This window comes from Oncorhynchus nerka, linkage group LG25 (assembly GCF_034236695.1).
Source record: "Oncorhynchus nerka isolate Pitt River linkage group LG25, Oner_Uvic_2.0, whole genome shotgun sequence".
NCBI lineage: Eukaryota > Metazoa > Chordata > Actinopteri > Salmoniformes > Salmonidae > Oncorhynchus > Oncorhynchus nerka.
In genome coordinates this window covers 45,327,846-45,343,189 of record NC_088420.1, presented here as the reverse complement: position 1 = coordinate 45,343,189, position 15,344 = coordinate 45,327,846, and the positions used below count along the sequence as shown (strand labels likewise).

The window sequence follows — 15,344 nt, the reverse complement described above, 5'->3', positions numbered from 1 at the left end:
CTATGGGGACAGTGAAGAACCCTTTTGGAACTTACTTTTACTAAGAGTGTAGCAACCCTAATATTTCATATTTACAGAGCACCACTACAGTAAATGTCCAGTTTGTGTACGTGGCAATGCTGCTTATGACTTTACTCTGTCATTTCAGTATACATCTCCTTACACATACCAATCACTCTGCCTTTATATTACAGTACTGCACACTACACATGTCATGTATGAGGAAATGCAGGCTGCTGTAAACTAGCCACAGAACGCCTTGCTCTGGATCCCAGATAGGCTCAAACATCTGGAACCAAGCACATAGTCACATGGTGTAATTGAAATACACAAAATAACAGGCTGTTTGTTGCTCCTGTGAGACATTAAATATACAGTATAGAGTTACAGTACACACATATACAGATAGAGTCAGGCATACATAGTGTAGGGCAGCCATCCAAACTAATAACACGAATCAGTTCTGGATATTTATTTTACAGATGAGAGAACACGCTATTTTAAGAGCAGTGTCATCAATTTTAAAAGCACTGATGACATTTTTGGATACTTGGGACCCTATTTAATCAGAGAGGAGGGGTGGTCGGTGGTGGGGTGGGGTGGTTGGTGGTGGGGCAGTTGGAGTGGGTCCAGGGTGTCTGGGATGATCGTGTTGATGTGTGTCATGACTAGCCTTTCAAAGAACTTGATAATTACAGATGTGAGTGCTACAGGGCGATAGTCATTTACCTTGGAGTTCTTGGGAACGGGGACAATAATAGTCACCTTGAAAGATGTTGGGATTACAGACTGGGACAAGGAGAGATGAAAATGTGGGTGAAGACACTTGCCAGCTGGTCTGCGAATGCTCTGAGAACGCGCCCTGGTATTCCGTCTGGCCTGGCAGCTTTGTGAGTATTAACCTTTTAAAACGTTTTACTCACATCGGCCACGGAGAGCGAGATCACACAGTCATCCGGAACAATGGAAGCTTTCACGCAAGACTCAGTGTCGTATTACTCAAAGCAAGCATAAAAGGCATTTAGTTCATTTTGGAGTTCTGCATCACTGGGCATCTCACGGGTTTCCCTTTGTAATCCATCTGCAAGCCCTGCCACATACGACGAGCGTTGGAGCCGGTGTAATAGGATTCCACCTTCCTCCTGTATTGTCCTTTTGCATGTTTGATGTCTCGGCGGAGGTCATAGCGGGCTTCTTGTATGTGTCCATGTCCCGTTCCTTGTAAGAAGTAGCTCCAGCCTTTAGCCCTACCATAACCATGGGAAGTGTGTCAGCCTTTAGCCCTTCCATAACTACGGGAAGTGTGTCAGCCTTTAGCCCTTCCATAACCACGGGAAGTGTGTCAGCCTTTAGCCCTTCCATAACCACGGGAAGTGTGTCAGCCTTTAGCCCTTCCATAACCACGGGAAGTGTGTCAGCCTTTAGCCCTTCCATAACCACGGGAAGTGTGTCAGCCTTTAGCCCTTCCATAACCACGGGAAGTGTGTCAGCCTTTAGCCCTTCCATAACCACGGGAAGTGTGTCAGCCTTTAGCCCTTCCATAACCACGGGAAGTGTGTCAGCCTTTAGCCCTTCCATAACCACGGGAAGTGTGTCAGCCTTTAGCCCTTCCATAACCATGGGAAGTGTGTCAGCCATTAGCCCTTCCATATCCACGGGAAGTGTGTCAGCCTTTAGCCCTTCCATAACCACGGGAAGTGTGTCAGCCTTTAGCCCTTCCATAACCACGGGAAGTGTGTCAGCCTTTAGCCCTTCCATAACCACGGGAAGTGTGTCAGCCTTTAGCCCTTCCATAACCACGGGAAGTGTGTCAGCCTTTAGCCCTTCCATAACCACGGGAAGTGTGTCAGCCTTTAGCCCTTCCATAACCACGGGAAGTGTGTCAGCCTTTAGCCCTTCCATAACCACGGGAAGTGTGTCAGCCTTTAGCCCTTCCATAACCACGGGAAGTGTGTCAGCCTTTAGCCCTTCCATAACCACGGGAAGTGCGTCAGCCATTAGCCCTTCCATAACCACGGGAAGTGTGTCAGCCATTAGCCCTTCCATAACCACGGGAAGTGTGTCAGCCATTAGCCCTTCCATAACCACGGGAAGTGTGTCAGCCATTAGCCCTTCCATAACCACGGGAAGTGTGTCAGCCTTTAGCCCTTCCATAACCACGGGAAGTGTGTCAGCCATTAGCCCTTCCATAACCACGGGAAGTGTGTCAGCCTTTAGCCCTTCCATAACCACGGGAAGTGTGTCAGCCTTTAGCCCTTCCATAACCACGGGAAGTGTGTCAGCCATTAGCCCTTCCATAACCACGGGAAGTGTGTCAGCCTTTAGCCCTTCCATAACCACAGGAAGTGTGTCAGCCTTTAGCCCTTCCATAACCACGGGAAGTGTGTCAGCCTTTAGCCCTTCCATAACCACGGGAAGTGTGTCAGCCTTTAGCCCTTCCATAACCACGGGAAGTGTGTCAGCCTTTAGCCCTTCCATAACCACGGGAAGTGTGTCAGCCTTTAGCCCTTCCATAACCACGGGAAGTGTGTCAGCCTTTAGCCCTTCCATAACCACGGGAAGTGTGTCAGCCTTTAGCCCTTCCATAACCACGGGAAGTGCGTCAGCCATTCCAATGCATAAATGGTAGACCTATTAGTCATTGCACAATTACACAATTACACAATTACACAATTAAAATCCCATGATTTTATTAGTGCCAGTGAGAGTTCTTTTTAGGACATTAAACAAGCAACAAGATCATATGTAGAGTCTGCGATCTAGCTAATGATTAGCCCATTGTGGTAAACGATGCAGAGGAGCAACCCCATGCTTCAGCCATGTAGTCACGATGCTGCATCAGACAGGTGATAAGGCTTATTGCTAAAATAGCACACCTGCCTGATTAATATGGACTGTGTACCTAAAGATATTGCTTTTCATCAATTTGTTATTGAGCTCATTTCTGGGTAATATTACATCTTAAACGGTTTAATATAGGCTATATGTCATCATTGCGAGGGGGGGATGGTTTCATATTTTTTCTCTCCAAACAAACAGAGTAAATATCATATTTTATGGTTGGCTATAATATAAGATACTTGCCCAGACTGCAAATGAAACATGAAATCACACACAATTGAATATAACTTGCTTTCCTGTGATCATGGCCCGGTGTGCCACTGGCAAATGTACCTGAATGTCAAGCCCTGGCCTGGTACCCAGGCTAACTGCCTTCCCTTTTTGGAGACATTTATTTTCATTGTTAGAGCGGCCACTTGAGTATCTGGTCAATAATAATGGATCATTTGTGGGTACACGCAATATTGCAATTGGGGGTGCGCTGCATCATTCATGGGGGACGGCATGTTTACTGTTGCCTTGTTTTATTACAGGCAGAGCATTCACTGCATGTTTCCATCATAAAACATATATATATATTTTTTACATACATCTAAAATAAAAAAGCTATATTGATTACATATTGGGGTAAGTAGCCTAATGGCATGATATTTGCATAGTGGCATATCTGGGATTTGTTTTTTTTTAACAACTGGGTTTTATAAAAAATACAACCAGTGTAAGGAAAAATTACAGTAAATGGCAAATAAACAAATATATTTTTTTGCGCAACATTTTACAAGCTACCAATGATTTTTATGTGTTGTGCATTCCTTGGCAGAAAACTGCTTCTGTGCTTACACTTTAGTAAATGGTTTTCAGATGTTGTTTGGCTGTATGCTATTGTTCTTTCATTAAGGCAATAAGAGGGAATTACAAGGTTTAGGAAAGATCAGTAGTGGTTACAGACAAATGTTTAGACTACACAGCTACACACACACACACACACACAAGGAAACATCCTAGAATTTCAGTTGAATATGGGCTTTATACAGGAGTCAACAACACATTGGTGTCAAAATGGCTGAAAAACTACACACAAGAGGAGGACCCCCCCCCCCCCCCCACACACACACACACACACACACAATGGACTGAGAATGATGATTGAACAGAGGATGACACACTTGTAAAAATGGTGGGGGTGGGGTGGGGGGGGTTCCCTTGTGTGACGCTTCATCTTACAGTGCGGTTTCCCTGGACTCTACCACTATGGGCTGGAAAGACAGGATCTCTGTGAACGTGTGACCTGTAAACAAACAGAAGGAGAAAGAGAAGACAGATACATAACATAACAGTGTTTACATAGAGAAGGTTATCATTGAAATTCATGGAATAGAATGAAATTGTGAAAATATGCATATTGAGGTAGCTCATTGTAAAATCCATCAGCAACACATCAAAAGTAAGTCCCTATTCCAGAGAGGCCTGACTCTGTCATACCACCCCAGAACTTGTCTGGATATCTTTCAAAAATGCCTTAAATAGTAGTTTTATGTTATAATGTTAACCAATGAAAACAAACAGGTCCCTATTGACACCTCCTCACCTCTGTCCTGGGATCATATTCATTAGGACACACAGTAGCAAAACGTTTTGCAACAGAAAACGAGCGCTTCGAATGGACAAGTCCGGGTAACCCTCCCTGTTTCAGTACATAATCTTCCATTTGGAGCCTAATGAATACACCCTGGGTTCTGTCCCAGCCTTCCCCTCCTCCTTACGTTTCCACTGCTCCAGAGGCAGGTCAGAGTTGTCTACAGAGTGGTCATATGGCTGGGCCTCGGTCTCCTCTTCTGGCTCCCTGAACTCTGAGAAGTATGGCAGGGCGAGGGCTTCCGCTGCCGTCACCCTGCTCTCTGGGTCCAGCAGCAGCATGCGCTCTATAACTGTCACCGCTGGAGATGACGGGAAGGGAGATATAGAATCAAGTCAAATATCATTTAAAGTGCATCATCAGAGTCTCAATACATCTAAGAGGAGGGAATGGACACATCTAAACAGAGGGATACAGACAGGAGACACAGGAACAGTAGTCATGACGATGAGATACTGCAGATCCACTATACATGACATGGTGATGGTCTTACCCTGTGGGTTGACTGTGGAAAAGAGTGCCTGAAGGTCTTTCTTTTGCACTTTGGGAAGGCTTTTGACATAGTTTTTAGCCTGAGAAAGAGAACGTCAACCTATTTAATCAAGGCCTGTGTGCATGTAGACCTATAGTATGTGTTTGGCATGTAAGTACATGACTCACATCCTGAGACTGCAGTTTGGTGATGAACTCCTGAGTGGGTGTCCCTGTGACCTTCATGATCTCAGTCAGCTGATCCAGGTCTGTGCTCCACAGGTCAAGGTTCAAAGGTCAAACTACATACTGAACACATCCTCATCGGGAAATACATTGCGTCTAGTGTGAAAGTGAAACAAATCCACCTGGCCATGATAAGGTTATAATCTAGTTCTAGTCAGTCAAACCGAAAAGTAAGAATGGAAGCAAGTATGATTCCAACATAAACAACATTAACCACAGTAATAGAGTTTCATATGTGTATTGTGCAACCGTGGATAGGAGGGTTCATGGGCAGGTCAGATCAGGATACGGTCATTGCCTTTGAACAGTGGTTTCCCTGACAGCATCTCTGCCATGATGCAGCCCACAGACCAGATGTCCACTGAGAAGAGAGGAAAGGGAGAGAATACTGTTAACTGATAGAAAGGACCTCCATTAACATGGTTGTTGTTTAAATCTGGTAGAACCATGTTGAAGGGCATTCATCACTAGACAGAAAATACAGGCTTGAGCACTACCTTGTGGACAATCTACCAGTCTCCATAGGCTTTAACGCATTCAGTTGACTCTGTCATCTATGTAGACCACTCAGATGAATTTACAGCCTTGTTAAAAAGCTGATCCAGGATCTGTTGTCTGTATTCCAGTATTAGCCTAAACTATCAGCGACTTAACAACACATCTGATCCTGGACTAGTTAAGAGGAGTGTTAGGGTGGTGTGCTGCTGACCAGTCTGGGTGTAGTGCATCCAGCTGAGGATAACCTCAGGGGCTCTGTACCAGCGGGTCACCACGTAGCCTGTCATCTCACTGTCCGCCTGCCGCGCCAACCCAAAGTCCAGGATCTGACACAGACACAACACACTCTTATTATTAATGGACATTGCATTTTATTTTAGTCATTCTGCTGATGCTCTCTGCATTCAACCAACGTAGGTAAAACAACCACATACAGTTGAAGTCAGAAGTATACATACACTTTGGTTGGAGTCATTAAAACTCATTTTTCAACCACTCCACAAATTTCTTGTTAACAAACTATAGTTTTGGCAAGTCGGTTAGGACATCTACTTTGTGCATGACACAAGTAATTTTTCCAACAATTGTTTACAGACAGATTATTTCACTTATAATTCACAGTATCACAATTCCAGTGGGTCAGAAGTTTACATTCACTAAGTTGACTGTGCCTTTAAACAGCTTGGAAAATTATGCCATGAAAATTATGCCATGGCTTTAGAAGCTTCTGATAGGCTAATTGACACCGTTTGAGTCAATTGGAGGTGTACCTGTGGATGTATTTCAAGTCCTACCTTCAAACTCAGTGCCTCTTTGCTTGACACATGGGAAAATCAAAAGGAATCAGCCAAGACCTCAGAAAAACTAAATGGAAACCTCCACAAGTGTGGTTCATCCTTGGGAGCAATTTCCAAACAACTGAAGGTACCACATTCATCTGTACAAACAATAGGACACAAGTATAAACACCATGGGACCACGCAGCCGTCATACCGCTCAGGAAGGACACATTCTGTTTCCTAGAGATGAACGTACTTTGGTGCGAAAAGTGCAAATCAATCCCAGAACAACAAAGGACCTTGTGAAGATGCTGGAGGAAACAGGTACAAAAGTATCTATATCCACAGTAAAACGAGTCCTATATCGACATAACCTGAAAGGCCGCTCAGCAAGGAAGAAGCCACTGCTCCAAAACTGCCATAAAAAAGCCAGACTACGGTTTGCAACTGCACATGGGGACAAAGATCATACTTTTTGGAGAAATGTCCTCTGGTCTGATGATACAAAAAAATAGAACTGTTTGGCCATAATGACCATCGTTATGTTTGGAGGAAAAAGGGGAGGCTTGCAAGCCGAAGAACACCATCCCAACCGTGAAGCACGGGGGTGGCAGCATCATGTTGTGGGGGTGCTTTGCTGCAGAAGGGACTGGTGCACTTCACAAAATAGATGGCATCATGAGGATGGAAAATGATGTGGGTATATTGAAGCAACATCTCAAGACATCAGTCAGGAAGTTAAAGCTTGGTCGCAAATGGGTCTTCCAAATGGACAATGACCCCAAGCATTCTTCCAAAGTTGTGGCAAAATGGCTTAAGGAAAACAAAGTCAAGGTATTGGAGTGGCCATCACAAAGTCCTGACCTCAATCCTATGGAACATTTGTGGGCAGAACTGAAAAAGCATGTGCGAGCAAGGAGGCCTACAAACTGGACTCAGTTACACCAGCTCTGTCAGGAGGAATGGACCCAAGTTAAACAATTTAAAGCCAATACTACCAAATACTAATTGAGTGTATGTAAACTTCTGACCCACTGGGAATGTGATGAAAGAAATGAAAGCAGAAATAAATCACTTTCTCTACTATTATTCTGATATTTCACATTCTTAAAATAAAGTGGTGATCCTAACTGACCTAAGACAATGATTTTTTTTACTAGGATTAAATGTAAGGAATTGTGAAAAACTGAGTTTAAATGCATTTGGCTTAGGTGTATGTAAACTTCCGACTTCAAATGTATCACAATCACAAGTAAAACATCCTTCAAAATAGCAGTTCATGACTGCACCATACCCTTGTATCTACATCATAACAGCTATAACACTACAAAATACTATGGAAGTCATTATTGCTGCAAAACTGTGCTCAGGCATCAAACCATTACAACAAAGTCAACGGAGAGAAATGTTGTCTGTTGGTCTGTGCAAAGGCTATTAAAGATGCCCTCTTTCAGCCAGTAGTTTTGAAAGTGGTGCTCACAAGCCAAAAGTTGTCCCTGTTTTTTTGTGTGCAATTCGTATGATATGTTACGAATCCAATTCGTATGATATGTTACGAATCCAATTCATATGATATGTTACGAATCCAATTCATATGATATGTTCCGAATCCAATTCATATGATATGTTCCGAATCCAATTCGTATGATATGTTACGAATCCAATTCGTATGATATGTTATGAATCCAATTCATATGATATGTTATGAATCCAATTCATATGATATGTTATGAATCCAATTCATATGATATGTTTTAGGATATCAGAGCACTGGGTGTGTGACTGGGTACCTTGAGCTCACATTCCTGATTAACGGCCAGATTCCCTGGTTTGAGGTCCTGCAGATACAAACATTCAGTGGGTCATTTTGAGGAGCCACACACACAAACACACACAGGAAAAAAGGAGATTCACTTACCCTATGAATTATGCCAGCAGAATGGATATACTGTAATAAAAGAATACAACAGGCATTTCCATCAATAACATACAATATCAGGGTGTACACATATTTATATACATGCATGTACTGTATAGAAGTATTTATGAGATTGTGTGTGACTGAGACACACCTTGAGTCCTTTCAGCATCTGATAGACCAGGAACTGTACTTTGTCCTCTGAGAGCTGCTGTAACTTCATCAACTTCCCCAGATCGGTTCCCATGAAAGGCATCACCAGATAGCTGAGCGAGAGCAAGAGAGAGCAAGAGAGAGCGCGAGAGAGACAGAGAGAGTCAGAGAGAGACTAAATGTCTATATATCTTCGCAATGACCAACCAACAAAGATGGAACTTTGACTTTGCTAAACATCCAGTGGTATGGAATGTGGATATTGTGTCTCCAACTTCCATTTTTGTTTACTTGAAGTTCGTGACCAAATATGAAAAAAACAAAAGTGTACTCACAAATCATGGAATCTGTCTAAGGAGAGATCAGCAGTGAATACATCCACAAGGCCAATCACCTAACCCCAGAGAGAGAATGAGGAAAAATAAACAACTTATATTAGGTTTTGATCAGGTTGTTACATAGTAAGAAACAAACACCCTATAGGCCTAGCTTACTGTATATTGCTAATAAGCCTAGTGTTTTTAGGGCAGGTTTGCATAACTCTGGTCTTCGGGAGCCTCTCTGGTTTTCATCTTGCCATTTAATCAGAGACTGTGTGTGGAGTGGATTACCCAAGGCAATCACTTAGGCTACTTGCTTGCAATTTCTAAGTGTCACTCGGTGCAAAAAAACCTTGACGACTCCAACCCTTAAGGACTAAAGTAGTGCAATTAAATGGGATAAGGGTTGATTTCGGACTTTTGGCTTGCAAGTCTTACATTTTCATGTTTCATGTGTTTGAGCAGCCTCAGCTCCCGATAGGCCCTCTTAGCAAAGAGCTCAGACTGGAAGGGCCTGTGGAGCTTCTTGATGGCCACCTTGGTGCCTGTCCTGAAGTCCACTGCAGAGCTAGAGATGGACATGGAGATGAGGGTGAGATGGAAGGAGAGAGGAAGAGTGGTACAAGGTTCTCTGGTTCTCAAATAGTTATGTAAAACATGCATTTTAGCTTTGAGTCCTATACAAACACAGAATCCGGTTATTTCTGTTTCAACTCCATTGGTCCCAGGCCTCCCACAGTGAAAAAGCTGGAATTCTCTACTTTCTGTTTTATCATTTTCTTTTGCGGACAACCGGGGTTACAAGTAGAACACAAAACTATTTGACATAAACATTTATATTCATGGGTTTTATTGAAAAATGTCAATAAACAAAAAAGGTCTTGTAGCGTGTATGCTAGGAGTCGGGAAGCAAGTACAGGGAGTGAATTTAATAATAACTGAAACACGAGTAGCGTACCAACATAAAACACAGGAACAGAATCAATAACGCCTGGGGAAAGAACCAAAGGGAATGACAGGTATAGGGGAGGAAATCAGGAAGGTAATGGAGTCCAGGTGAGTCTCATGAAGCGCAGGTGCTCGTAACGATGGTGGCAGGTGTGCGTAATGATGAGTAAACTGGTGACACCGAGCGCCAGAGAGGAGTAGCGGGAGTAGACGTGACAGGTCTGCCAAGCAAAAGCCTGAAATTGTTTGCTTAGTGGGAAATTAATATCCAACTAGTCAGTGACAATTGTGTGGAGTTTGTGACAGAAACTGTGAGCTTATTACAGTATTATAGACACTATGTCCTGTGATTTCCTATGATCTTCTATGTAGAATAACTTCTTACCTTCTAACGACTCGTGTGGCTTGTGAGCGTCATAGAGAAAAACAGTGCATGTACGTAAGAGTTTCAGCTGTTCATAGATGGGTCATAATAGTTTGTAGCTCAAACCATTCGGACTTTGCAGATGTTTTTGTAAGAAGAACCATTTTCGGGATCCGCCCTTGACTCACAAACACTGCTTTAGCTCAGCCCTAACCTCGATTTGGATGAAGATTTCTACCTCAACGAGTCGGCAGCACAGGACATACTGTTAGCCCCGGACCAGGCCCTAATCCCAGACAACCTGAAGAGAAAGATACAGAGATATAGAGGCCGAAGTGCGGGTACCCTGATGAAACTATGGAGGGAAGTAAATAATCCACCTCTACCCTCTGTTCTATTGGTCAATGTACACGAGCTCTGTTCGAGACTGTCCTGTCAACGGGATCTGAAGAACTGTAATATCCTATGTTTCTCTGAAACTTGGCTGAACAAGGACATCGATAATATTCTAGCTGGTTTTTCTATGCATCGGCAGGACAGAACCGCAGCGTCAGGTAAGCTCAAGGGGAGTGGTGTGTGTCTCTTTGTTAGCATCAGCTGGTGTGCAAGCTCTAATATTAAGGAAGTCTTGAGGTTCTGCTCGCCTGAGTTAGAATAACTCATGATAAGCTGTAGACCCTTCTATTTACGAAGAATTTTCATCCATTATATTTTATTTACCATCACAAACTGATGCTGGCACTAAGACCGCACTCAAGGAACTGTATAGGGCCATAAGCAAACAAGAAAATGCTCATTCAGAGGCAAAGGTCGTAGTGGCCGGTGATTTTAATGCAGGGAAACTGAAAACTGGTTTACCTCATTTCTACCAGCATGTCACCTTTGCAGCTAGAGATGAAAAAAACTCTACAACACCTTTAGGCTACACAAAGAGACACATACAAAGCTCTCCCTCGTCCTCCTCTGACCATAACTCGATCCTCCTGATTCCTGCTTACAAGCAAACACTCAAACAAGAAGTCAAAGCTGAATACGGAAATGGTCAGATGAAGCAGATGATAAGCTACAGCACATTTTCTCTGCACAGACTGGAATATGTTCCGGGACTCATCCGATGGCATTGAGGAGTTTACCACATCAGTCACCAGCTTCATTAATAAGTGCATTGACAACATCGTCCACACAGTGACTATACGTACATATGCCAACCAGAAGCCATTGATTACAGGCAACATCCGCACTGAGTTAGAGCTGCCGCTTTCAAGGAGCGAGACACTAACCTGTACGTGTATAAGAAATCCTGCTAGGCCCTCCGACGAACCTTCAAACAGGCAAAGCTTCATAACAGGACTAATATCGAATTCTACTACACTGATTGATGCTCGTCGGATGTGGCAGGGCTTGCAAACTATCACGGGTTACAAAGGGAACCCCAGCCATGAGCAGCCCAGTGACACAAGCCTAAGAGACTAGCTAAATGCCTTCTATGCTCGTGTCGAGCCAAGTAACACTGAATTATGTGTGAGAGAACCAGCTGTTCTGGATGACTGTGTGATCACACTCTCTGTAACCGATGTGAGTATGACCTTTAAACAGGTTACCATTCACAGGACCGCAGGGCCAGACAGATTACCAGGACGCATACTCAGAGCATGTGCCGACAAGCTGGCAAGTGTCTTACGTGTTTCAAACAGACCACCATAGTCCCTGTATCCAAGAACGCCATAGTAACTTGTTTAAATGTCTATCGCACTGTAGTACTCGCATCTGTAGCCATGAAATGTTTTGAAAGGCTGGTCATGGCTCACATCAACACCATCATCCCATAAAGCCTGGACCCACTCCAATTTGCATACCGCCCCAACAGATCCAGAGATGAAGCAATCTCTATTGCACTCCACCCTGCCCTTTCCCACTTGGACAAAAGGAACACCTACGTGAGAATACTGTTCAATGACTACAGCTCAGTTTCCATAAACATCACTAAGCTAAGGACCCTGGGACTGAACATCCTCATCCTCTGAACTCCCTCTGCAACTTGATCCTGGACTTCCTGATGGGATGCCCACAGGTGGTGAGGGTAGGCAACAACACATCCACTAGGCTGACCCTTATCAGGGTAGCCTAGTGGTTAGAGCGTTGGACTAGTAACCGGAAGCTGGCACTAGTTCAAACCCCCGAGCTGGCAAGGTACAAATCTGTCGTTCTGCCCCTGAACAGGCAGTTAACCCATGTAACGGCGTTTGTCTGTTGAAGGAGAGTCGGACCAAAATGCAGCGTGGTGGTTACTCATGTTCTTTAATAAAAAAATAGTGATACATGAAATAACTAAATAAATACAAAAACAACAAACGAAACGTGAAAACCTAATTACAGCCTATCTGGTGAACACTACACAGAGACAGGAACAATCACCCACAAAATACACAGTGAAACCCCGGCTACCTAAATATGGTTCCCAATCAGAGACAACGAGAATCACCTGACTCTGATTGAGAACCGCCTCAGGCAGCCAAGCCTATGCTACACCCCTACTCAGCCGCAATCCCAATGCCTACAAAACCCCAATACGAAACACAACAAAATAAACCCATGTCACACCCTGGCCTGACCAAATATATAACAAAAACACAAAATACTATGACCAAGGCATGACAACCCACTGTTCCTAGGCCGTCATTGAAAATAAGAATTTGTTCATAACTGACTTGCCTAGTTAAATAAAGGTAAAGAAAAATATATATTTTTTTTTTTAAACACAGGGGCCCCTCACAGGTGTGTGCTTAGTCCACTCCTGTACTTTCTGTTCACCCACGAAAGCGTGGCCGCAGATCACACACAGCTGGTAGACCCGATTCCCGACAACGATGAGACAGCCTATAGGAAGGTCAGAGACCTGGCAGTATGGTGCCAGGACAACAACATCTCCCTCAACATCAGCAAGACAAATGAGCTGATTGTGGACTACAGGAAATGGAAGGCCGAGCACTCCCCCATTTACATCAACAGGACTGTAATGGAGCGGGTTGCGGGCTTCAAGTTCCTCTGTGTCCACATTCACTCGGGATCTATCATGGTCCAAACACACCAACACAGTCGTAAAGAGGGGACAACAATGCCTCTTTCCCCTCAGGAGGTTGAAAAAATTTGGCAGGCTCACAGATCCTCAAAAAGATATACAGCTGTACCATTGAGAGCATCTTGACTGGCTGCATCACTGCTTGGTAGGGCAACTGCTTGGCATCCGACCACGAGGCTCTATGGGGGGTAGTGTGGACAGCCCAGTACATCACTGGGGCCGAGCTCTCTGCCATCCAGGACCTCTATAGAAGGCGGTGTCAGAAGACTTCCGCCACCTAAGTCAGACTGTTCTCTCAGCTACCGCACGGCAAGCGGTAACATGAACAGCTTCTAACTCCAAGCCATAAGGCTGATAAATAGCTAACCAAATAGCTACCAGGACTATCTGCATTGACCCTTTTTGCACTAACTTTGACTCATTACAGTGAATACGCTGCTGCTACTGTTTACCATCTTTCACTTTAATCATAGTTATCAAATCATTGTATTGGTCACATACACATATTTAGCAGATGTTATTGCAGGTGTGGCGAAATGCTTGTGTTCCTAACTCCAACAGTGCAGTAGTATCTAACAATTCACATGTATGTACATGTATGCATATGTACATACCTCCTTCAATTACCTCGTAACCCTGCTAATCGACTTGGTACTAATACTCCTTGTATATAGGAAAGTTATTGTTACTCACTATGTATCTATTATCTATTATTACTTTTTATAATTATTATGGGTTTTACCTTTCTATTATTTCTCTATATTCTTTCTCTCTGCTTTGTTGGGAAGGGCACGTAAGTAAGCATTTCCCTGTTAGTCCACATCTGTTGTTTACGCATGTGATGAATAAAATGTGATTTGATTTTTAAATAGACTAACACAATATAACAACCCATTAGTCTATAGTCCTTAGGTCTTTTCTCATTTTGAAATTGACAAAAATTACAAAAGATGTAAAGAATAATAACGCCATCTGGCGGTAGCAGGGCTACAATACACTATTTCTCACTCAAACCTAGAAAGCAATATTAAATTCGACTTTGCACTCCTAAACAACGCGATTTTTAAAACTTGTGTTCACTTTGTTCATAATAGATTCTGGTTTTGGGAACAGAAAACTGCATTGAGATCAAATGTTTCATCGATGAGAAAATGTGCAGAATGTTGGCCAAAATCCATCTTGTTCCATTCCACTCACTACCATATTTGGTAGTGAGTGGAAACGCCAATCGGATGCTTCATATTTATACATCCAGTGGAATATGTCTCATTGTACTATCTCATTGTTCTATGCTTCTTTGTAATAGAACATGTTACTGTATATATGAAAGACAAAGCCATCGATCATGTGACACCATTCATTCCTATGTGAATACTCGTTTGAAGCCAAAATAATGCGCAGTTTGAGCTACTTCAAGAAGTGACGTTGCAGGCTAACTCCAGTTGAAGGACAACCTGGGTACTGCAGGCTGCTATTATCAACTAAATTATCCTTATAACTACTTATGTGTGCGATTTTTAAAATGTTATAATTGGCTCAATGACTTACATCTGGTGTATTAGAAGCAATTATTGTTACTATGATTGTCTTCGGGGAAAACAATGACTTACATGAAGATTGCCAATTTTCATTTCACTATAATGAGAAATTCTGTTTTCTGCAAAAAATACATGCAGGACTGTGGCTTCAATTATGTTTATTTTTATTTCACCTTTATTTAACCAGGTAGGCTAGTTGAGAACAAGTTCTCATTTGCAACTGCGACCTGGCCAAGATAAAGCATAGCAGTGTGAACAGACAACACAGAGTTACACATGGAGTAAACAATTAACAAGTCAATAACACAGTAGAAAAAAAGGGGGAGTCTATATACAATGTGTGCAAAATGCATGAGGAGGTAGGCGAATAATTACAATATTGCAGATTAACACTGGAGTGATACATGATCAGATGATCATGTACAGGTAGAGATATTGGTGTGCAAAAGAGCAGAAAAGTAAATAAATAAAAACTGTGGGGATGAGGTAGGTGAAAATGGGTGGGCTGTTTACCAATAGATTATGTACAGCTGCAGCGATCGGTTAGCTGCTC

At 43.0% G+C, this 15,344-nt stretch overlaps 1 protein-coding gene across 3 annotated transcripts in view; it reads right to left on the bottom strand.

Annotated features, from left to right (window-relative positions):
* Window positions 1–2,665: 2,665 nt before the first annotated feature.
* The window catches only part of mapk12a (mitogen-activated protein kinase 12a), a 31,049-nt gene continuing 18,370 nt past the window's right edge, over window positions 2,666–15,344 (bottom strand). For 2 of the 3 annotated variants that reach the window (XM_029634590.2, XM_029634588.2), the window contains exons 2-12: window positions 9,301–9,430; window positions 8,878–8,936; window positions 8,544–8,655; window positions 8,390–8,419; window positions 8,262–8,309; window positions 5,904–6,018; window positions 5,484–5,555; window positions 5,138–5,217; window positions 4,971–5,049; window positions 4,605–4,778; window positions 2,666–4,129 (exon numbers count right to left, since the gene is read on the bottom strand). In XM_029634590.2, the coding sequence (XP_029490450.1) occupies window positions 4,062–4,129; window positions 4,605–4,778; window positions 4,971–5,049; window positions 5,138–5,217; window positions 5,484–5,555; window positions 5,904–6,018; window positions 8,262–8,309; window positions 8,390–8,419; window positions 8,544–8,655; window positions 8,878–8,936; window positions 9,301–9,430 (967 nt within the window). In that variant the 3' untranslated portion in view covers window positions 2,666–4,061. The remainder of the gene's footprint in view (window positions 4,130–4,604; window positions 4,779–4,970; window positions 5,050–5,137; window positions 5,218–5,483; window positions 5,556–5,903; window positions 6,019–8,261; window positions 8,310–8,389; window positions 8,420–8,543; window positions 8,656–8,877; window positions 8,937–9,300; window positions 9,431–15,344) is intronic. The other variant, XM_029634589.2, reaches the window with a different exon arrangement.